This window comes from Scomber japonicus, chromosome 22 (assembly GCF_027409825.1).
Source record: "Scomber japonicus isolate fScoJap1 chromosome 22, fScoJap1.pri, whole genome shotgun sequence".
Classification (NCBI taxonomy): domain Eukaryota; kingdom Metazoa; phylum Chordata; class Actinopteri; order Scombriformes; family Scombridae; genus Scomber; species Scomber japonicus.
The window spans coordinates 28533461-28556833 of NC_070599.1; the positions used below are offsets into that span (position 1 = coordinate 28533461).

Sequence of the window (23373 nt, forward strand, 5' to 3'; positions counted from 1 at the left end):
AGAGAGACAGAGACAGAGAGACAGAGACAGAGAGAGAGAGAGAGAGAGAGAGAGAGAGAGAGACAGAGAGAGAAAGAGAGAGAGAGAGAGACAGAGAGAGAGAGAGAGATTTTTTTGATTTTTAAATAGTAACTTTATTGAAACTATTTATCAATCAAGTTACATCATGTAACTAAATAAATAAATAACTAAAATACAAAAAAACAGATCAGATCAGCTGATCTGAGAACAAAAGTTCATGATGTTGAACATCACACAGAGTGAGTCCATAAGTCCATATCAGCTTAAACTGATCCAAGTCTTTCATCTCCTTGTAGTATTTAAAATCAATCAGGACTCTGGCTTTCACCATCCTGCTGAACAATAAAACCACATCAGTGTCCACACTGTCCTCTACCTTCCTCTTCCTGCTCACATACACAGCCATCTTTGATTGTCCCAGTACAAAATTTAAAAGCTGACATTTGTGTTTAAAAGCCTTTCGGTATCTGAAACCCAGGATGAAGGTGTGGAGAGAGAAGACCTCTCCTGCCTTCCTGAACAATCCGTCCAGCAGAGAGAAAAGAGGGCTTAGACGAGGACACTTTAAGAAACAGTGGACCACTGTCTCTACGGCACTGCAGAAAGGACATTTGTTTGAGACAGCAGGGTTCAGGATGGAGATGAATGCGTTCACTGCTAAAATCCCATGGACCAGTCTCCACTGCAGGTCAGCCACTCTCTTAGTGAGTGGAGGTTTGTAGAAGCTCCTCCACTCAGGACGGACTTCCTCACCTGAGCTCAGGTGACCTCTCCAGGGAGAGTCGGCCCGACGCTGCAGCTCCTGTCTGTTGAGACACTCCACCATCAGACCTGACAGAGCTTTACCTGTGGCCTCCTGCAGGTTCACCTCACACCGTCTGACACCGTCTGTCCAACAAGGACGGACACTGAGGAGGGGGAAAGGGTCATCAGGGTTGGGGACAGTCACACCGCTGCTGTAGTACGTCAGCAGGAGACGCTCATGTCCCGTCAGACAGCTCCTCCAGTGGTCCAGCAGCCTGCCCACGATCCTCTCTGACCTTCCCCCCCAGACCAGCCGCCAGACCTGCTGCGTCCGTTAGATCGGGTCCAGTGAAGGTGAGGACATCTCCCAGAGCTAAAATCCCTGCTCTGCTGAAAGCCTCCGTTACTGCTGCTCCCGCCCAGCAGGGGGTGCTCAGGTGTCCTCCATGGACCAGCGGTTCCTGCAGCAGCCAGAACAGAGAGTCACACTGAGCTCTCTGCTTCAGCAGCAGTTTCCACACAGTGAAGAGTCCTCGATAAAAACCAGGCAGGGTGTGAAACCTCACAGATTTAAAATCCATTAAAAACACAGAGTCTTTTAGTCCTAGGCCACCGAGACGCTGTAGGACCAACTGGGCCAGAGGCCTCCATACCAGGTCCTTCGGTCCATACAGTAGCCTCTGTATGAATTGGAGCCTGAGAGCAGCGCCCCTGCTGGCCAGATGGACAAGACCCTGTCCTCCCTCCTCCTTCGATAAAAACAACACCCCCTGAGGTACCCAGTGCAACCTTTCCCAGAAAAAATCTACTAAAACCCTCTGGACCTGAGACAGGAGACAGGATGGAGGATCAACACAGGCCAACCGGTGCCACAGAGCAGAGGAAACAAGATTATTTACAATTAAAACCCGACCTCGGTAAGACAGGCTTTTAACAGTCCATGTCCACTTCATTAGTCTTCCTGTTACCTGCTCTAAAACATTCTCCCAATTTTTCTTTAAAAACACTTCGTTGCCTAAAAACACTCCTAGGTACTTGATTCCTCCGCTCTTCCACACTAGACCACCAGGTAGCCTGAGTCGATCCCCCAGCCTGTCCCCCACCATGACAGCCTCACTTTTCTCCCAGTTTACCTTGGCTGAGGAGATGCAGCCAAAGTGATGTACCGACTGCTCTAAAATGTCAATATCATGCTGAGAGTTTACCAGGACAATAACATCATCAGCATATGCAGACAACTTAAAATGTGCATCACAGCCGGGGAAAGTGACACCACTCAGGTCTGTTCTTAACTTGTGCAGCAATGGCTCAATGGCCAGAGCATACAGCATGCCAGAGAGGGGACAGCCCTGTCTGACCCCTCTCTGAACACTAAAAGGTGCACTCAGGCCTCCATTAATTTTCAGTACACTCACAATGTCACTGTACAGAACCTGGATCCTGGCTATGAAACCTGGGCTGAACCCAAAAGCAGCTAAAGCTTTCCAGAGGTACTGGTGTTCAACCCGGTCAAAAGCCTTTTCCTGGTCTATTGAAATCAGACCAGTGTCTACAGCCAATGAGCCAGAGACTTCCAAAACATCACGAATTAAAGTGACGTTGTCACTTATTAGCCTGCCGGGCACACAGTAAGTCTGATCCACATGTATGACCTCAGCCATCACCTCCCTGAGCCTCAACGCCAGCGCCAGCGACTATATTTTATAGTCCCCACACAGCAAGGAGACGGGCCTCCAGTTCCTCAGTTTTTGCAAGTCACCTTTTTTTGGGAGCAGTGTGATGATGGCTCTCCTGCAGCTCAACGGTAAACGGCCACTTTCAAAGCTGTGCTGAAACACTTCTAACATGTCATTGCCCAGTTCCTGCCAGAACGCTTTGTAGAAGTCTACAGGCAGACCATCAATGCCAGGAGCCTTTCCATTAGTCAGGCTCATGAGGGCCACATGCAGTTCATCCAATGTTAAAACAGTGTCCAGCTGAGAGTTGGAGGATGCCTCCATTTGTGGTAGGTCCGCCAGGAATGCTACATCCAGCTCTGGGTCCTCCACCAGCTCAGCTTTAAATAGTTCCTTGTAAAAGTTGGTGGCGTACCGTCGAATGTCGTTGGCTGCGGTGAAAGAGGAACCGTCTTCAGAGCGCAGACAGTGGATGAATTTCCTCTGTCCATTCCTGCGCTCCAGCCCAAAAAAAAACTGAGAGGGGGCGTCCATCAGTGAGGCGTTGAGGAAGCGTGACCGGACCAGAGCTCCCTGTGCGGTTACGCCCAGCAGGTTGGCTAAAGCAGCCTTTTTACTTTTAAGGGTTTCAACACACCCTTGATCTCCTGTACAGTTTAATAAACTCTGTACCTCAGTCTCCAGGTCCTTAAGGGATCTGGTAATGTACTTGGTGACATTGCGAGTATACTGTTTACAAAACTGTTGAATCAGGGTTTTTCCAAAATCCCACCACTGCTGCACTGAGGAAAAAGAGGATTTCTTTTCTCTGTGTAAAATCCATAAAAAAGCAAAAGCTTCTCTAAAAGAATGATCTGCTAAAAGAGCTGTGTTAAAATGCCAATAAGCACTGGAGGTCTTCACATTCTGAATATAAAAACAGCACTGAACCAGAGAGTGATCAGACACACCAACTGGAACAATGCGACAGCTTTTAAAAATACTAAAATGATGTTTAAAACAGTAAAAGCGGTCCAGCCTGGCCAGAGACAGAGAGTTGTCTCTGCAGTGAGTCCAGGTGTACTGTTTGTTCCTACTGTTAAAACCTCTCCACACATCCTTCAGTTCATGAGCCTCAATGAGACGTCTGAGCCGAGCAGATGAAGCAGGATGAGGCTCCAGATGATTCCTGTCTAACTTAAAATCCTCAGTGCAGTTAAAATCACCACCCAAGAATAAATAATCATCAGCACAGTCACGAACAACATCACATAAAACATTTAAAAAGTTCATCCTCTCAGTACTTAAAACCGGAGCATAAACACAAATAAAAACCATCTTTACATTTTCATAGAGAGCATTGACCCTTAAAATGTGCCCAGACATGATGTCCTGCACCTCCACAGAGCGAGGACTAAAAGCTCTGGAGAAGAGGATTCCTACCCCAGCACTGTTGGACCGTTTGTGGCTGAGGAAGACTTCCCCTGGCCACTCCCTCTTCCAGTCCTCCTCATTGACAGAGTCACTGTGGGTTTCCTGGAGAAACACCACATCCAGCTTTTTTAACTCAAACAGTTTAAAAACACAAGCTCTCTTTACGTCACTACGTGCTCCGTTAATATTAAGAGATCCAATATTAATATCTGCCATGGTGTAAATCAAACCTGCAGCTCTAACAGAGAGACAGACAACAAACAATAAAAAGATGTATTTAAACATCGTCATAATCATCATCATCATCATCTTCATCATTATCATCATCAACAACAACACCGTCATCACTCCCATTGAGTATATCGTTGGCTTTCTTCACCAGTTTTTTTAGTCTGTACACCTCCAGTTTGTCAAACGCGTCTTGTCTCCTGAGTCGAGCCACAGATCTAATAAACCCGGTGAGATCAGGGTAGAACTGTTGTAACTGCACAAGCCTCCGACCTTTAGTTTGTACTAGAAACTGTTTTATGTTTTCCATAGAGTAGGACGTGAGTTTCTCTGCCTGAGAGGCAGTCAGCTCTTCCTCATCCTCATCATCAGAGATCGCTTGTGCCATTCTCCTGGTTTTAACCTCACTCTGCGTCTTTTTACCAGCCCTCTTTTTACGTTTACCAGTTTTTACTGTGAGACTTGAGTCATCACAGATATCCTCCATCAACACTTCATTTAAAACACTGTCACCATCACTGCACACCTTCTTCCCCTTCTTTTCCTTCATCTGCTTCTTGCCACTCATTTCTTTTACAGTCTGACTCTCCTTTATATTTGGTAACACTGTTTTCTCTGCATCCTGTGATGCAACAGGTGAGCATGACTCACCTGTATTCTCCTCTGCGGCTTTATTTTCTACCACCCGTCCCACCGGCTGATCCGAGCCCGAAACACCAGCTTCCTCCGCCGGCAGACTCGGTCCCGAGCCACCAGCCTCTCCGTCCGGCAGACTCGGTCCCGAGCCGCCGGTCTCTCCGGCCGGCAGACCCGAGCCCGAGCCGCCGGTCCCCGCGGCCGGCAGACCCGAGCCCGAGCCGCCGGTCCCACCGACCGGCAGACCCGATCCCGAGCCGCCGGCCCCCCCGACCGGCAGACCCGATCCCGAGCTACCGGCCTCTACAGCCGGCTGATCCGAGCCCGAACCACCGGCCTCCTTCCTGGCTTCGGGACAAGCCCGAACCAGGTGCCCCTCAATCCCACACCCAAAACACTTCATCGTCTCTGATGTGACAAACACCACATAAGTAAAACCCTCAACATTAAAGGTCAGTGTCAGGTTTAGATGAGTATCAGTGTTTTTAAGCAGCATGTAAACCTGTCTCCTATGACACACTACATGTTTAAGTTTTAGTGATTTACATCCTAATGAAATCATTTTGATGGGTGACACCAGTTGTCCATACCTGGACAGTGCTTTACATAAATCATCATTCTTGATGAAAGGTGGCGCGTTGGAGATTATTATTTTCTTGGCAGGACTCACCAAAGGAAACACCGGAGTAAAGGTGTCTTTAATAACAATTCCCTGCTCCACCACCTGCTCCACTTTCCTGACTTCATCAAGGAAGAGAACTACGGCGCTATTCATTCTTGAGGCCGACTTGATACTTTCATATCCGACCACCTCTCCTACAGCCAAAGCGACCTCCTCCACAGTGTGCGGAGACCCGGCACCCACCTTGATGCCGTGTCTCCGCGACAAACCGGAGAAATCACCGCCGACCACCATTGTGGTGGAGGCGCCAAAAACGCCAGACAAAGCCTGACAGGCAAACTCACAAAAACACCCAAAAAAACAAAATAAACCCAAACAAAACACAACCAACACTTAACTACATACTATACTAAACACCACATTATAGAAAAACATATAGAACAAAGATAGAAAAGATAGAAAAACTCAAATCAACCACTCTCACAGCGCTCTGCACGCTCCACACGCTCCACTCACACAGAGAGAGAGAGAGAGAGAGAGAGAGAGAGAGAGAGAGAGAGAGAGAGAGAGAGACAGAGAGAGAGAGAGAGAGACAGAGACAGAGAGACAGAGACAGAGAGAGAGAGAGAGAGAGAGAGAGAGAGAGAGACAGAGAGAGAAAGAGAGAGAGAGAGAGACAGAGAGAGAGAGAGAGAGAGAGAGAGAGAGACAGAGAGAGAGAGAGAGAAAGAGACAGACAGAGAGAGAGAGACAGAGAGAGAGACAGAGAGAGAGAGAGAGACAGAGAGAGAGGAGAGAGAGACAGAGAGAGAGAGACAGAGAGAGAGAGACAGAGACAGAGACAGAGAGAGAGACAGAGACAGAGACAGAGAGAGAGACAGAGAGAGAGAGAGAGAGACAGGTTTAACATCAGTGTTTGTGTTTTCAGATCATGAGGATCTTGCTATCACTGGATGTTCAGACTCTGATGGAGAGAAGATGTTCGGACTGGATGGAGAAGAGGTGTGGTACGCAGACTTCAACAAAGGGAAAGGAGTAGTGGCTCTGCCTCCCTTTGCTAAGCCTATCAACTTCCCAGGAGGTTATGAAAATGCTCTGAATGGTCAACAGGTCTGCAAATCAAACCTGAAGAACTGTCGTATTGGAATGAAGGACATCCCACTGGAATATGGTAAATACTACATTTAATGTTTTTGTCACTTTAAAGGAACATACATGATTTAATATTTAACATAAATATATAATATATGTTTTTATATTTAACATAAATATATAATATATGTTTTAATATTTAACATTAATATATAATATATGTTTTTATATTTAACATAAATATATAATATATGTTTTTATATTTAACATTAATATATAATATATGTTTTTATATTTAACATTAATATATAATATATGTTTTAATATTTAACATAAATATATAATATATGTTTTTATATTTAACATAAATATATAATATATGTTTTAATATTTAACATTAATATATAATATATGTTTTATATTTAACATAAATATATAATAATGTTTCTATCACTGCAGTTCATGTATAACAGTCAATATATCTGAGTTTTATTAAAGTTTTTAATTAATACTGATTAGTTTTATTTTTAGGAAGTTTGATATTAATGTTGATCCTTAAAGATTCTTCATGTTTGTAGTTTCAGATTTATTATACAGTGATGACGATGTTCACAGAAACTATTATTTACTTTCATTAATAAACTCTACTTTTACTTTTACTGTTGGTCTAATAGTTAAATGCTTGTTAGGATAATACAGTGAATTAACATGCATACATATATCATATATAATAATATAGAGATATAAGATAAGCAGGTGTAAAGTACTGTATGGATGTATTTATATGCATTCACATAAAGAGTATACAGATGTATAAATACATTCATGATTATTATAATTAATTATAACAAACTGGATGAAAACTTCTATTTAAAACCTGACTGATAATAACTGTGTGTGTTCAGATCCTCCTTCCGGTCACACCCTCTACTCCAGAGACGAGGTGGAGCTCGGAGTCCAGAACACACTGATCTGTCATGTGACCGGTTTCTATCCTGCTCCTGTTAAAGTCGACTGGACCAAGAACGGAAAGACCGTGACCGAAGGAACCAGCATCAATGTTCCTTACCCCAACAAAGACGGTTCCTTCAGTCAGTCCTCCAGACTGGAGTTCATCCCACAGCAGGGAGACATGTACAGCTGTTCAGTGTCACACCCAACACTGAGCAAACCACTGACCAGGTTCTGGGGTGAGAAAGTCTTTACATCTGTCTCCAGATGTGGAGGTGTTAATGTTTCTGTCTCCAGATGTGGAGGTGTTAATGTTTCTGTCTCCAGATGTGGAGGTGTTAATGTTTCTGTCTCCAGATGTGGAGGTGTTAATGTTTCTGTGTGTTTTCTGTCTCCAGATGTGGAGTTGTTAATGTTTCTGTGTGTTTTCTGTCTCCAGATGTGGAGGTGTTAATGTTTCTGTGTGTTTTCTGTCTCCAGATGTGGAGGTGTTAATGTTTCTGTCTCCAGATGTGGAGGTGTTAATGTTTCTGTCTCCAGATGTGGAGGTGTTAATGTTTCTATCTCCAGATGTGGAGGTGTTAATGTTCCTGTCTCCAGATGTGGAGGTGTTAATGTTTCTGTGTGTTTTCTGTCTCCAGATGTGGAGGTGTTAATGTTTCTATCTCCAGATGTGGAGGTGTTCATGTTTCTGTCTCCAGATGTGGAGGTGTTAATGTTTCTGTCTCCAGATGTGGAGGTGTTAATGTTCCTGTCTCCAGATGTGGAGGTGTTAATGTTTCTGTGTGTTTTCTGTCTCCAGATGTGGAGGTGTTAATGTTTCTATCTCCAGATGTGGAGGTGTTCATGTTTCTGTCTCCAGATGTGGAGGTGTTAATGTTTCTGTCTCCAGATGTGGAGGTGTTAATGTTACTGTCTCCAGATGTGGAGGTGTTCATGTTTCTGTCTCCAGATGTGGAGGTGTTAATGTTCCTGTCTCCAGATGTGGAGGTGTTCATGTTTCTGTCTCCAGATGTGGAGGTGTTAATGTTTCTGTCTCCAGATGTGGAGGTGTTAATGTTTCTGTCTCCAGATGTGGAGGTGTTAATGTTTCTGTCTCCAGATGTGGAGGTGTTAATGTTTCTGTCTCCAGATGTGGAGGTGTTACTGTTTCTGTCTCCAGATGTGGAGGTGTTAATGTTTCTGTCTCCAGATGTGGAGGTGTTAATGTCTCTGTGTGTTTTCTGTCTCCAGATGTGGAGGTGTTAATGTTTCTGTCTCCAGATGTGGAGGTGTTAATGTTTCTGTCTCCAGATGTGGAGGTGTTAATGTTTCTGTCTCCAGATGTGGAGGTGTTAATGTTTCTGTCTCCAGATGTGGAGGTGTTAATGTCTCTGTGTGTTTTCTGTCTCCAGATGTGGAGGTGTTAATGTTTCTGTCTCCAGATGTGGAGGTGTTAATGTTTCTGTCTCCAGATGTGGAGGTGTTAATGTTTCTGTCTCCAGATGTGGAGGTGTTAATGTCTCTGTGTGTTTTCTGTCTCCAGATGTGGAGGTGCAGCAGCCAGTTGGACCTGCAGTGGGACCTGCAGTGTTTTGTGGACTGGGTCTGACTATCGGTCTGCTCGGTGTGGCAGCTGGAACCTTCTTCCTCATCAAAGGAAACAAGTACAGCTGATTGGCTGTGGCTGATGATGTTAATAATTAATGAGTATAAACTAACCAGTTATTGGTAGAAGTTAAACAGCTTCTATCACTGTATGTGTGCAGTTTGGTATTTTAATCACTGATTTCATGCTTCAATCAATCACCTGGTGGCTGACTGTAAACTGTGATTTTAGCTCATCTGATGTCTCTGTTCTCTCACTCTGTAATTATAATGGATTTAACTCTAACCCTCTTTAAACAGTGATTTTAGCTTCTTTAACTCTAACCCTCTTTAAACAGTGATTTTAGCTTCTTTAACTCTAACTCTCTTTAAACAGTGATTTTAGCTTCTTTAACTCTAACCCTGTTTAAACAGTGATTTTAGCTTCTTTAACTCTCTAACTCTGTTTAAACAGTGATTTTAGCTTCTTTAACTCTAACTCTGTTTAAACAGTGATTTTATCTTCTTTAACTCTAACTCTGTTTAAACAGTGATTTTAGCTTCTTTAACTCTAACTCTGTTTAAACAGTGATTTTAGCTTCTTTAACTCTAACTCTGTTTAAACAGTGATTTTAGCTTCTTTAACTCTAACTCTGTTTAAACAGTGATTTTATCTTCTTTAACTCTAACTCTGTTTAAACAGTGATTTTAGCTTCTTTAACTCTAACTCTGTTTAAACAGTGATTTTAGCTTCTTTAACTCTAACTCTGTTTAAACAGTGATTTTAGCTTCTTTAACTCTAACTCTGTTTAAACAGTGATTTTAGCTTCTTTAACTCTAACTCTGTTTAAACAGTGATTTTAGCTTCTTTAACTCTAACTCTGTTTAAACAGTGATTTTAGCTTCTTTAACTCTAACTCTGTTTAAACAGTGATTTTAGCTTCTTTAACTCTAACTCTGTTTAAACAGTGGTTTTATCTGCAGCTTGTTCAGTCAGGTTTGTGTGGAGGGAAAATGTTTGTATCACTTTATAATCTGAGATAAATAAATAAAGATGATTTAACACAACAGATGTGTGAACTCTCTGAATGACTGAAGTGTGAACTGTGACATCATCCATGTGATCAGCTGATCATGTGAAGTGATTATTGATCAGTATGTTAGTGTGCATATTAGAGTGAGAAGAGGACTAACAGCTGGGAGGAGCTGGACCCTGCTGCTCCATCACTGAGGGACTTTTACATGGATCACATCTTCACCACTGTAGTTAGAGGACAGCTTTATGTCAAGTCATATATATATATATCATATAAGTCATATATGATATATATGATCATACTGTTACATGGAGGATAATACAGCCCATGCTCACTGTGTCTTAGTCTGTCTCCGATGAAACTGTGATCAGCTGTAGCAACTTCTGACAGTTTGTGTCTCCACATGGTAAATGGTAAATGGACTTATATAGCACCTTTCTAGTCTGTGCGACCACTCAAAGCGCTTTACATCGTAAAGCATAGCAACGGGAGCAATTAGGGGTTAAGTGTCTTGCCCAAGGACACATCGACATGTGGACTGGAGGAGCCGGGAATCGAACCACCAATCTTCCAATTGAAGGACGACCGCTCTACCTCCTGAGCCACAGCCGCCACATGTTCACTGTACTGATACTAATAAAGGTACACACTTATTATTATATTATATTATATTATATTATATTATATTATATTATATTATATTATATTATATTATATTATACTATCTTCTGTTTTATCAATCAACCAATCTTTATTTATAAAGTGCCAAATAAATCACAACAAAGTCATGTGAAGGCTCTTAATAAGCTTTATCACAAAGGAACGTTTGAACCCTACTCTTAGAGAGGGTTCTGCCCCCCGGAACCAATCTGGGAGATGGTTCCACAGGAGAGGAACCTGAGAACTGAAGGCTCTGCCTCCTGTTCTACTTTTAGAGATACTAGGAACCACAAGTAGGCCTGCATGCTGGGAACTGAAGGCTCTGTATTATATTACATTATATTATATTATATTATATTATATTATGTTATATTATATTATATTATGTTATATTATATTGTATTGTATTGTATGTAAGATAATCACTCGATTACTTAACTTCAGTAACCTTAAAGTATGAGACGGAGAACAGAAGTCATTGAACAGCCAACTGGGATCTTTATTGAAGACAGTCGAACACTGCACTCATCAGTGAGACATAACACAGCAATCAGCCCCGAGGCCCCGAGGCACATCCTTTCAGACTCTTTATACTATCGGTGGCGTGTGGATGTCATACATCATTGTGTGCGCACCAGGTCAACCTGACCTGGCACACTCAGGCTAATATTCAGTTTCCTGGAACTCTCTTTATAAGTGTTGGCGACGTGATCTTCCTGGGGATATTAAACATGGTGAAAACAACTCCTTACAAGGAGTTGGTGAAATCAACATGGTACAAACAACTCCCTGTAAGGCCTGTTGCGACATCTTCAAACTGACCTTTGCCTCTTCTGGTGTTTTTCTCATTTCACCTATGATACACACATATCTGCCTCTACATTATATTATATTGTATTGTATTTATTATATTATATTATATTATATTATATTGCATTGTATTGCATTATATTATATTGTGTTATAACATATTGTATTGTATTATAATATATTATATTATAATATATTATATTGTATTGTATTATAATATATTATATTATAATATATTATATTGTATTGTATTATATTATATTACATTATATTATAGCTGTTTGACAAACACATGAATAAAAGTATATGAATCATTCCTGCTGACAGAATGCGTTTGTTATTTATTGATTATAAGCTTCTGTATTTATTGATATTCTGATTTTGATTTTCAGGAATTTTCAGCCTCACATGAAAATGATGTTAAATATAAAAGTTTAAAATGTCTCATTTGATCCATAATAACAGTTAATGGAGGAATAAAAATCTTTCTATTAAAAGAAGAAAGTTGTTTTTGGTTCTTTTACAAATAGATTTATTTTTGGGGGCTTTTTGACTTTATTGTACAGGTTAGTAGAGAGAGACAGGAAACAGGAGGCAGAGAGGGGGCAATGACACGCAGGATAGGACCGCTCGGTGAGGCCTCCACACATGGGGCGGGTGCTCTACCCACTGAGCTAAACACCACCACTCTAAACAGATTTTTAACTAGATGAAGAATCAGAAAACAAAATATAACACTTTATTGTGAAATCAGTCTCCACTTCCTGTCAAACTGCAGTGATGTATCAGATCAGTGATCAGCTACAGCTAAACTCTAACCCAATCAGCTGCTCTGTGTTCTACTGTTGTTGAGTTTTCATACTTTTAGGAAATAAAACCAGTTATGAAGTTATTAGAAGGTTCTGAGGAGTAAATAGGAAGAAAGGTTTATTACAGTTTAACAGTAAAACTACAGTTGAAAGATATTTAACTTTAAAATAAAATAGAACTTTCTATAATGATGAAAAACAATAAACCAAATAAAGTCTCTAAAGTGAGTTTCCTTTAGTTCTTCTTGTATTTTAATGTTCATGGCTCTTGTACCCAGCTGGTTAAATGAGTGTTTATTCTTATCTGAGAACTCTGTGAATCCAGAGGTGAAGGAGTGAATCTGCTGCAGCTGCATCATCACTTCATTTTTTTAATATATATATTTTATCCCATCATCCTATTATTATTATCTTTTGGCAAGACCAGGAAATATACACATGTGCTACATCCATGAGTCCACAGTCTCCAGCATGGCTGCTGGTTAGTTTCCTTCCTAATGTTTGGAGTTATAAAAAATCGGACTATATTTTTCCAATTGAATTCTCTCTAGATCCTGGAGCTAGTGCGTTTTACTAATATTAAACCATTCCTCCTCAGTTATCTGCTCCTTCAAAGCTTTTTCCCATTTTTCTTTGATATAAAGAGAGGAAGTCTTCCTGCATGACAACAAACCTCCGTATAGGGCTGAGATTACTGTAAGCTTTCAAAAACACATTAATAACTTCATTATCAATGTCAGTTTTTATCTCCTTCTCATAATAATCCCTTACTGTTGGTATATCACTTCATTTAACTTTAATATTCACCATCATCAGACTTTATCAAGCTGAAATACAGAATCACAAAAACATGAAACTGCTTTTAAATGAATCTCATCAGTTTAATGTTCTATTTAAACATTCATTATTCTGTTTTAACTTCATTCACATCTCTCATTTATCATGAACTTAAAATCATTTTACAAAATTGAGAAATGAATTAGCCTGTAAATATGTTTAACTTTCCTTTTATCATAAATTAATGAACATGTAAAACACATTAATTTATTTTCTACACCATACTTGACGTTAGCATCAGGCTAGCAGGTAGCTACATAATTAGCATCATTAGCATCTGAATGAACTCTGAGAATTAAAACCTCAGCATCTGTTAACGTATGAAAACATCACAACTAACTGCAGGTTATTTCTGAAACTCTCTTTATTCATGATTGAAATCAGCTCCATGTTAAAATATGAACCTGATGAAGTAGTTAACATGATGAATAGTTGTAGTTGTTACTGTAACATCAGTGTGACTGTGAGTTTTCACCTCCAGCAGACGTCTGCCTGGTAACAGCTGATCAGCAGGTCATGTGATCAGCTCCTCTGGTTTTTACAGCAGCTCTCAGTCAGACTGTGTCAGTGTTTGTCAAGAGAACAGAGGAACATGGCTTCATCCTTTCTGAGCTTCTCCCTCCTCTTCATCACTGTCTACACAGCAGGTAGGATCAATACACTGATCACTGATCAATACTCTGATTATACTTCATCACACAGCAGGTAGGATCAATACACTGATCACTGATCAATACTCTGATTATACTTCATCACACAGCAGGTAGGATCAATACACTGATCACTGATCAATACTCTGATCAGACTGTACTGAGTCAAACTGATTGTTTCTTTCTTCAGATGGATTTATGCATTATGATGCGGCACACTGTCAGTTTAACTCCACTGAGCTGAAGGACATCAGGTTCATCAGGTCTTGGTATTATAACAGGTTGGCGTACACCAGGTTTGACAGCAGTGTGGGGAAGTTTGTTGGATTCACTGAGTACGGAGTGATGAACGCAGAGTACTGGAACAACGATACTTCAATCCTGGCTCAGATGAATGTTGCGAGGGAGACATACTGCCAACACAACATTGGGATCTGGTACAACAATGTTCTGACTAAATCAGGTGAGTTAGTGGTTTAAACCTCGCTAACCCTAACCCTGGTTAACAGACTGTTTTAACCCAGGTTAACAAACTGTTTTAACCCAGGTTAACAGACTGTTTTAACCCCGGTTAACAGACTGTTTTAACCCCGGTTAACAGACTGTTTTAACCCCGATTAACAGACTGTTTTAACCGCGGTTAACAGACAGTTTTAACCCCGGTTAACAAACTGTTTTAACCCCGGTTAACAGACTGTTTTAACCTGGTTAACAAACTGTTTTAACCCAGGTTAACAATCTGTTTTAACCCAGGTTAACAGACTGTTTTAACCCAGGTTAACAGACTGTTTTAACCTAGGTTAACAATCTGTTTTAACCCAGGTTAACAGACTGTTTTAACCCAGGTTAACAATCTGTTTTAACCCAGGTTAACAGACTGTTTTAACCCAGGTTAACAATCTTTTTTAACCCAGGTTAACAGACTTTTTTAACCCCGGTTAACAGACTGTTTTAACCCCGGTTAACAAACTGTTTTAACCCCGGTTAACAGACTGTTTTAGCCCAGGTTAACAGACTGTTTTAACCCCGGTTAACAAACTGTTTTAACCCAGGTTAACAAACTGTTTTAACGCCAGTTAACAGACTGTTTTAACCTCGGTTAACAAACTGTTTTAACCCAGGTTAACAGAGTGTTTTAACCCAGGTTAATAGACTGTTTTAACCCCGGTTAACAGACTGTTTTAACCTGGTTAACAAACTGTTTTAACCCAGGTTAATAGACTGTTTTAACCCCGGTTAACAGACTGTTTTAACCCAGGTTAACAGACTGTTTTAACCCAGGTTAACAGACTGTTTAACCCAGGTTAACAAACTGTTTTAACCCAGGTTAACAGACTGTTTTAACTCCGGTTAACAAACTGTTTTAACCCAGGTTAACAAACTGCTTTAACCCCGGATAGCAAACTGTTTTAACCCAGGTTAACAGACTGTTTTAACCCCGGTTAACAAACTGTTTTAACCCAGGTTAACAAACTGTTTTAACCCCGGTTAACAGACTGTTTTAACCCCGGTTAACAAACTGTTTTAACCCAGGTTAACAAACTGTTTTAACCCAGATTAACAAACTGTTTTAACCCAGGTTAACAGACTGTTTTAACCCCGGTTAACAGACTGTTTGAACCCAGGTTAAGAAATTGTTTTAACGCAGGTTAACAGACTGTTTTAACCGAGGTTAACAGACTGTTTGAACCCAGGTTAAGAAATTGTTTTAACCCAGGTTAACAAACTGTTTTAACCCAGGTTAAAAGACTGTTTTAACCCGGTTAGCAAACTGTTTTAACCCAGGTTAACAAACTGTTTTAACCCTGGTTAACAAACTGTTTTAACCCAGGTTAACAAACTGTTTTAACCCCGGTTAACAAACTGTTTTAACCCCGGTTAACAAACTGTTTTAACGCCAGTTAACAGACTGTTTTAACCCAGGTTAACAGACTGTTTTAACCCAGGTTAACAGACTGTTTTAACCCAGGTTAACAGACTGTTTTAACCCAGGTTAATAGACTGTTTTAACCCCGGTTAACAGACTGTTTTAACCCAGGTTAACAGACTGTTTTAACCCAGGTTAACAGACTGTTTAACCCAGGTTAACAAACTGTTTTAACCCAGGTTAACAGACTGTTTTAACTCCGGTTAACAAACTGTTTTAACCCAGGTTAACAAACTGTTTTAACCCCGGATAGCAAACTGTTTTAACCCAGGTTAACAGACTGTTTTAACCCCGGTTAACAGACTGTTTTAACCCCGATTAACAGACTGTTTTAACCGCGGTTAACAGACAGTTTTAACCCCGGTTAACAAACTGTTTTAACCCCGGTTAACAGACTGTTTTAACCTGGTTAACAAACTGTTTTAACCCAGGTTAACAATCTGTTTTAACCCAGGTTAACAGACTGTTTTAACCCAGGTTAACAGACTGTTTTAACCTAGGTTAACAATCTGTTTTAACCCAGGTTAACAGACTGTTTTAACCCAGGTTAACAATCTGTTTTAACCCAGGTTAACAGACTGTTTTAACCCAGGTTAACAATCTTTTTTAACCCAGGTTAACAGACTTTTTTAACCCCGGTTAACAGACTGTTTTAACCCCGGTTAACAAACTGTTTTAACCCCGGTTAACAGACTGTTTTAGCCCAGGTTAACAGACTGTTTTAACCCCGGTTAACAAACTGTTTTAACCCAGGTTAACAAACTGTTTTAACGCCAGTTAACAGACTGTTTTAACCTCGGTTAACAAACTGTTTTAACCCAGGTTAACAGAGTGTTTTAACCCAGGTTAATAGACTGTTTTAACCCCGGTTAACAGACTGTTTTAACCTGGTTAACAAACTGTTTTAACCCAGGTTAATAGACTGTTTTAACCCCGGTTAACAGACTGTTTTAACCCAGGTTAACAGACTGTTTTAACCCAGGTTAACAGACTGTTTAACCCAGGTTAACAAACTGTTTTAACCCAGGTTAACAGACTGTTTTAACTCCGGTTAACAAACTGTTTTAACCCAGGTTAACAAACTGCTTTAACCCCGGATAGCAAACTGTTTTAACCCAGGTTAACAGACTGTTTTAACCCCGGTTAACAAACTGTTTTAACCCAGGTTAACAAACTGTTTTAACCCCGGTTAACAGACTGTTTTAACCCCGGTTAACAAACTGTTTTAACCCAGGTTAACAAACTGTTTTAACCCAGATTAACAAACTGTTTTAACCCAGGTTAACAGACTGTTTTAACCCCGGTTAACAGACTGTTTGAACCCAGGTTAACAGACTGTTTTAACCCAGGTTAACAAACTGTTTTAACCCAGGTTAACAGACTGTTTGAACCCAGGTTAAGAAATTGTTTTAACCCAGGTTAACAAACTGTTTTAACCCAGGTTAAAAGACTGTTTTAACCCGGTTAGCAAACTGTTTTAACCCAGGTTAACAAACTGTTTTAACCCTGGTTAACAAACTGTTTTAACCCAGGTTAACAAACTGTTTTAACCCCGGTTAACAAACTGTTTTAACCCCGGTTAACAAACTGTTTTAACGCCAGTTAACAGACTGTTTTAACCCAGGTTAACAGACTGTTTTAACCCAGGTTAACAGACTGTTTTAACCCAGGTTAACAGACTGTTTTAACCCAGGTTAACAGACTGTTTTAACCCAGGTTAACAAACTGTTTTAACCCAGGTTAACAGACTGTTTTAACCCAGGTTAACAGACTGTTTTAACCCCGGTTAACAGACTGTTTGAACCCAGGTTAAGAAATTGTTTTAACCCAGGTTAACAGACTGTTTGAACCCAGGTCAAGAAATTGTTTTAACCCAGGTTAACAAACTGTTTTAACCCAGGTTAAAAGACTGTTTTAACCCGGTTAGCAAACTGTTTTAACCCAGGTTAACAAACTGTTTTAACCCTGGTTAACAAACTGTTTTAACCCAGGTTAACAAACTGTTTTAACCCAGGTTAACAAACTGTTTTAACCCCGGTGAACAGACTGTTTTAACCCCGGATAACAAAGTGTTTTAACCCAGGTTAACAGACTGTTTTAACCCCGGATAACAAACTGTTTTAACCCGGTTAACAGACTGTTTTAACCCAGGTTAACAAACTGTTTTAACCCAGGTTAACAGACTGTTTTAACCCCGGATAACAAACTGTTTTAACCCAGGTTAACAGACTGTTTTAACCCAGGTTAACAGACTGTTTTAACCCAGGTTAACAGACTGTATTAACCCAGGTTAACAAACTGTTTTAACCCAGGTTAACAAACTGTTTTAACCCAGGTTAACAGACTGTTTTAACCCAGGTTAACAGACTGTTTTAATCCGGTTAACAGACTGTTTTAACCCAGGTTAACAAACTGTTTTAACCCGGGTTAATAGACTGTTTTAACCCTGGTTAACAAACTGTTTTAACCCGGTTAACAGACTGTTTTAACCCTGGTTAACAAACTGTTTTAACCCAGGTTAACAGACTGTTTTAACCCAGGTTAACAGACTGTTTTAACCCAGGTTAAGAAACTGTTTTAACGCAGGTTAACAAACTGTTTTAACCGAGGTTAACAGACTGTTTTAACCCAGGTTAACAAACTGTTTTAACCCAGGTTAACAGACTGTTTTAACCCCGGTTAACAGACTGTTTTAACCCAGGTTAACAGACTGTTTTAACCCAGGTTAACAGACTGTTTTAACCCAGGTTAACAAACTGTTTTAACCCAGGTTAACAGACTGTTTTAACCCTGGTTAACAGACTGTTTTAACCCAGGTTAACAGACTGTTTTAACCCAGGTTAACAAACTGTTTTAACCCAGGTTAACAGACTGTTTTAACCCAGGTTATCAGACTGTTTTAACCCCGGTTAACAGACTGTTTTAACCCAGGTTAACAAACTGTTTTAACTCAGGTTAACAAACTGTTTTAACCCAGGTTAACAGACTGTTTTAACCCCGGACAACAAACTGTTTTAACCCAGGTTAACAGACTGTTTTAACCCAGGTTAACAGACTCTTTTAACCCTGGTTAACAGACTGTTTTAACCCAGGTTAACAAACTGAATCATGAACTCTGCTGATTGATTGACAGCTGACGTGTTTATTGATCATCAGCAGAGTTTAAATTGACTGATTGATCAGAGTGAAAACATTTTTAGTGTCTCTGCTGATTTAAGTTTTTATATCTGTATCACCTCCTGTTAAATAATCATTATAATTATTGTTATGATCATAATTATTCGTTCAATCATTATTTTAAATGAATCAACGTTTAGTTTTTGGATCATTTGTAATAAATCAGAAGTTGTTTTAATAACATGAGCAACACGTCACAGTGAGGTCTCTGTCTCCTCCTTCCACCCTTGAGGACATTTTTGTGTTGTGAATGATGAAACATGTTTTCATTATATCACTTTATCATCATCATTTTAATCATTTGATAATTCATCACTCTATTTTTCAATTCACCTCCATTTTCATCAGTTAATGTTTGTTACTTACCCCTCATAGTCTCACAGGAGCCTTTCATACAGTGATACTCAGATTTCGGTCTTTGGGTCGTTTAGGGAAAGTTACAACACTGGTGACATTGATCTGTTTTCATTTATAGATTTGCAGTATGACTGTTTACAGAATCCACAATTAATACCACCTTAAATTCAGTGGCTGTATTGTTTGTAAATGTTTTATGGGATGGACTGCACTAAAATGACACATCATACCTCCCTATATGATTTTAATGTTGTGTGTCGACATATTTTATTTTGTCATTGCACTTTCATTTCTAAAGTTATACCTTTAATTAAAAACAACTTAATAGGCTATCCCCTCGTCCTTTATGCACTACACAAGAGAGAGTATATTTTAAACCAGCTACCTTTGACTTAAACAGGTTTTTAGACCAGTAATTTAAGTGTGTTTAAGTTAAATGTCATCAGAGTAGAGGTGCTTTTACTTGAGTAGAATATTTGGGTACTCTCTCCACAGCTGGATAACAAATGACAGAGTAAGAGGTTAAAATAAGTGAACTGGTGGTTTACTAAAGGTTAAAATAAGTGAACTGATGGTTTACTAAAGGTTAAAATAAGTGAACTGGTGGTTTACTAAAGTTTTATGTCAGCTATGTCATCGTGGTGCTGGTCTGTGGAGGCAGAGTCTGCAATAAAGATCTCAGTTGGCTGTTCAACGACTTCTGTTCTCCGTCTCATACTTTAAGGTTACTGAAGTTAAGTAATCGAGAAGTTCTACTATATAATTTATTTCGTTTTTATATCAGATGAGGCTGTTGTTGCACTTTCTTTGCACTAAAGTTACTGTTTCATGCTGTTTTTTGTCTTTTGGCTGAAGTTAGCCTCGGGTTCGAGCAGAGGAGTCAAACTCATTTTCATTCAAGGGCCACATACTGTTTGATCTCATGTGGGCCGGATCATTAAACAGATGGAAGGACAGAAGGAAACAAGGATGGAAAGAAGGGAAAAGTGATAGGAAGGAAAGAAAGGAGGGAAGGAAAGACAAAAGGAAGGAAGGAAGGAAGCATGGAAGGAAGGAAGCAAGGCGGACAGGAAAAGAAGATAAAGGAAAGATGGAAGGACGGAGGGAAGGAAAGAAGACAAGGAAGGAAGGAAGGAAAGGAAGAAAGGAAAAGAAAATTAAGCAAAGATGGAAGGAAGGAAGGAAGGAGGAATGGAGAGAAGGAAACAAAAAAGGAAAGGAAGGAAAGAAGGACAGATGACAGGAGGGAAAGTGGGCCGGATTGGACCCCTTGGCGGACCGGTTCTGGCCCACGGGCCGCATGTTTGACACCCCTGGGTTAGGGTTATTACGAGCCGTACACTAAAGTGGTTATTAATATAGAAATAGGCTTTATTTGTCACTATACAGAAGTACAGCGAAATAACAGCAATCACCCCGTCAGTACATATACAACATACAATACATGCAATAAGACAGACATAACCGGATGACTGAGCACAGTAGAGAGGGGAGAAAAGGAAAGAAACGAGGAGAGAGGAGGAGAAAAAAAGCAGCTCCCAGACTGTGCTCTGTGTGGGAGTACAGTGTAGGAACACATATGAGCACATTTTACAACATAAGAACACAAAAAACAACTTTTGCACCTGGGGAGGAGGAAAGAGAGGAGGAGGTGTTCCAGCTGGTTTGTAGGTTTAGTTTAACCTTAAAATAAAACAAGGAGAAATAAATGAGACCAACTTCACATCAGCTATTAGTCTCAGAGGAAAGAGGAACGCTGCAAAGCTCCACATGTAAAGACTGGAGCCAAGTAAAGCTCCACACTGCCCCCTGCTGGCTACAAACACATTAATTACTCCTTATGTTAAAACACAATATTATATAGTGCAGTATGGTGGAACAGGTTGATTACACTTGAAATATCAAATTAAATAACATAACATGTGATTACACTTCAGTGGACATCACAATGATAATAATAACTATAATAATAATAATAATAATAATAATACCAACAGAACTGAAATCATTTGTAAATCCAGGTTAAAAATGTTTCTCTCCTCATGTTTATGATTGAGCTCTTTTAATCTTTCATCTGCACTCTATGTCCTTTTAATGATTCTAATGTAAAGCATTATTTTATGTTCTATTTTAGTCTAGTTTTTATTTTCTTTCTCTCTTTCTATTTTTATGTACTTTGTTTTATTTTTATTATAATTGGCAACTTTTTAATTGATTAATAATAAATGATAATGATAATAATAATAATAATAATTAAAGCTGCAAGCAACGATGAACGGGCCCTCACCACCCCATGCATGTCGGTCAGCGCTCGGGTCCTAATAATAATAATAATTATTATTATAACAATAATAATAATAATAATAATAATCATGTGACTGTATTTCAGTGAAGCCGTATGTGCGGCTGCACTCTGAGACTCTCTCTGCTGGTAATCATCCCTCCATGTTGGTCTGCAGCGTCTACAGCTTCTACCCCAAACAGATCATAGTGAAATGGCTCAGAGACGGACAGGAAGTCACCTCTGATGTCACTTCCACTGACGAGATGGCAAACGCTGATTGGTACTACCAGATCCACTCCCACCTGGAGTACACGCCCAGGTGAGTCCAGCTGCAGGTCCACATAGATCCAGTTGGGTCCAGTTGGGTCCAGGTGTTCAGTAAAGGTCTGGTCACACAGTAGAAAGTGTCACAGTGAAATTCATCTGCATGTTTTCATGAAATGTGAGTTTCAATAAGCTGCTGAGCTACATTCAGTGTGTCAGGACGGATTGCTGTTCCTTCATTTGAGGCTCAAAGTTCAGAAAAATGTGGAAAGAAAATTGAGCAGAGAACGTTTGAAGTTCTGCTGAGTGGAACGTCTGAAGTTTGTTTGTGTTGAAGGTCTGGAGAGAAGATCTCCTGTAAGGTGGAACACGCCAGCCTGAGTGAGCCTCTGTACACTGACTGGGGTAAATACCTGTCTGTCTGCTCACCTGTCTGTCTGCTCACCTGTCTGTCTCTACCTGTCTGTCTGTTCACCTGTCTGTCTGTCTGCTCACCTGTCTGTCTGTCTGTCTGCTCACCTGTCTGTCTGTCTGCTCACCTGTCTGTCTGCCTGCTCACCTGTCTGTCTGTCTGTCTGTCTGCTCACCTGTCTGTCTGTCTGCTCACCTGTCTGTCTGCTCACCTGTCTGTCTGTCTGTCTGTCTGCTCACCTGTCTGTCTGTCTGCTCACCTGTCTGTCTGTCTGCTCACCTGTCTGTCTGTCTGTCTGTCTGTCTGCTCACCTGTCTGTCTGTCTGCTCACCTGTCTGTCTGCTCACCTGTCTGTCTGTCTGCTCACCTGTCTGTCTGCTCACCTGTGTGTCTGCTCACCTGTCTGTCTCTACCTGTCTGTCCTCAGATCCGCCCCTGCCTGAGTCACAGACAAACAATATCGCCATTGGAGCGTCAGGACTGACCCTGGGTCTGATCTTTCCTCTCGCTGGATTCATCTACTACAAGAGGAAGTCCAGAGGTCAGGAACCAGTCTGACACCAGTCTAATACCAGTCTGATACCAGTTTGACACCAGTCTGACACCAGTCTCACACCAGTCTGATACCAGTGTGATACCAGTCTGATACCAGTCTGATACTACTCTGATACCAGTCTGATACCAGTGTGATACCAGTGTGATACCAGTCTGATACCAGTGTGATACCGGTCTGATACCAGTCTGACACCAGTCTGACACCAGTCTGATACCAGTGTGATACCAGTCTGATACCAGCTCGTGGATATGCAGTGTGTCAGAACGTTCTCAGCGTCCCTGTAGAACGTTCTGAGGCCTGTTTCAGTTTCCTCAGAAAGTCTCTGCTGGGCTGGTTTTGTGGTTGCTGAGGTGTTATGGTTCCAGCCCAGATCCTGAGAGACCTGCAGTCCGAGCCGCTGATGCAGATGGGAGCTCAGACCACGTTGAGCATCAGAACAATCCTCTAGTTGTTTGACTCCTTCCCTGTACATTGATTCACCATTGAATGAGTCTCACAGTCTGACACCAGTGTCTTCTTTTTTCTCTCAGGACAAATTCCGATCCCCTCTAGATTCTTGTCCTGATCCTGGTCCTGGTCCTGGTCCTTCCTGGTCCTTCTTGGTCCTGGTCCTTCCTGGTCCTTCCTAGTCCTGGTACTTGTCC

The 23373-nt window shown here is 40.7% G+C and overlaps 3 protein-coding genes across 3 annotated transcripts in view; all 3 read left to right on the forward strand.

The window, feature by feature from the left end:
• Positions 1-7942, forward strand: part of LOC128384119 (RLA class II histocompatibility antigen, DP alpha-1 chain-like) — a 17893-nt gene extending 9951 nt beyond the window's left edge. Inside the window, exons 2-3 of the mRNA XM_053343699.1 lie at positions 6269-6511; positions 7338-7942. Coding sequence (XP_053199674.1) covers positions 6269-6511; positions 7338-7837 — 743 coding nt within the window. The 3' untranslated portion in view covers positions 7838-7942. The remainder of the gene's footprint in view (positions 1-6268; positions 6512-7337) is intronic.
• Positions 1-23373, forward strand: part of LOC128384127 (H-2 class II histocompatibility antigen, E-S beta chain-like) — a 167593-nt gene that overhangs the window by 143569 nt on the left and 651 nt on the right. The window lies entirely within an intron of this gene.
• LOC128384124 (H-2 class II histocompatibility antigen, E-S beta chain-like) lies at positions 13662-23337 on the forward strand. Its single transcript, XM_053343705.1, has 6 exons — positions 13662-13749; positions 13943-14215; positions 21603-21816; positions 22099-22166; positions 22601-22714; positions 23260-23337. The coding sequence occupies exons 1-6, from the start codon at positions 13695-13697 to the stop codon at positions 23292-23294; spliced, it is 759 nt and encodes a 252-aa protein (XP_053199680.1). The 5' UTR covers positions 13662-13694; the 3' UTR covers positions 23295-23337.

Bases quoted from the DNA above. Each gene is read 5' to 3' on its own strand.
- LOC128384124 (XM_053343705.1), top strand. From the start codon at position 13,695: ATGGCTTCATCCTTTCTGAGCTTCTCCCTCCTCTTCATCACTGTCTAC. The intron at 22,167-22,600 runs GTAAATACCTGT...GTCTGTCCTCAG, and splicing joins GCCTCTGTACACTGACTGGG to ATCCGCCCCTGCCTGAGTCA. The intron at 22,715-23,259 runs GTCAGGAACCAG...TTTTTCTCTCAG, and splicing joins CTACAAGAGGAAGTCCAGAG to GACAAATTCCGATCCCCTCT.